The 420-nt window shown below is 54.0% G+C and overlaps 1 protein-coding gene across 1 annotated transcript in view; it reads right to left on the minus strand.

Annotated features, from left to right (window-relative positions):
• Positions 1 to 188: 188 nt before the first annotated feature.
• Positions 189 to 420, minus strand: part of PPP3CC (protein phosphatase 3, catalytic subunit, gamma isozyme) — a 23,948-nt gene continuing 23,716 nt past the window's right edge. Inside the window, exon 16 of the mRNA XM_010131547.1 lies at positions 189 to 367. Within this exon, the coding sequence (XP_010129849.1) occupies positions 189 to 367 (179 nt within the window). The remainder of the gene's footprint in view (positions 368 to 420) is intronic.

The raw sequence follows: 420 nt of genomic DNA on the forward strand, positions 1-420 counted from the left end.
TTTATATATTGAACATAAATTAAAAAAAAAGAATTACAAAATGGTCACCTTTCATACAGAACGGATGCAAACTGGGCTATGAACGTGCCTCCTGGTGAAGCTGGTTTCTCCCCTGCCCCCACCCCACCCCAATAATAAATAAATAAAATTCATTAAGTTTTGGATCCTCTCGGCGGGCGCTCGGGCCGTTACTGGGCTTTCTTCCCCGTGCCGTTCTTGTCCGCAGAGTTTGGGGAGGTTACCAAGTTCACGGGCCCGTCCGAGTGCAGGGAATCTTTGCGCGGGGGCATGCGCTCGTTGATGCGATCCAGCCCGCGCGCCTCCTCGAAGCTGCGGATCTTGTGCTGCGGCGAAAACCCACGGATGGCTGCGGGGAGAAGGGCCCAGAGAGAGAGAGGAGTTAGTCCGAGCGGCGGATCC

The sequence above is a fragment of the Buceros rhinoceros genome, unplaced genomic scaffold (assembly GCF_000710305.1).
Source record: "Buceros rhinoceros silvestris isolate BGI_N320 unplaced genomic scaffold, ASM71030v1 scaffold15662, whole genome shotgun sequence".
Lineage (NCBI taxonomy): Eukaryota > Metazoa > Chordata > Aves > Bucerotiformes > Bucerotidae > Buceros > Buceros rhinoceros.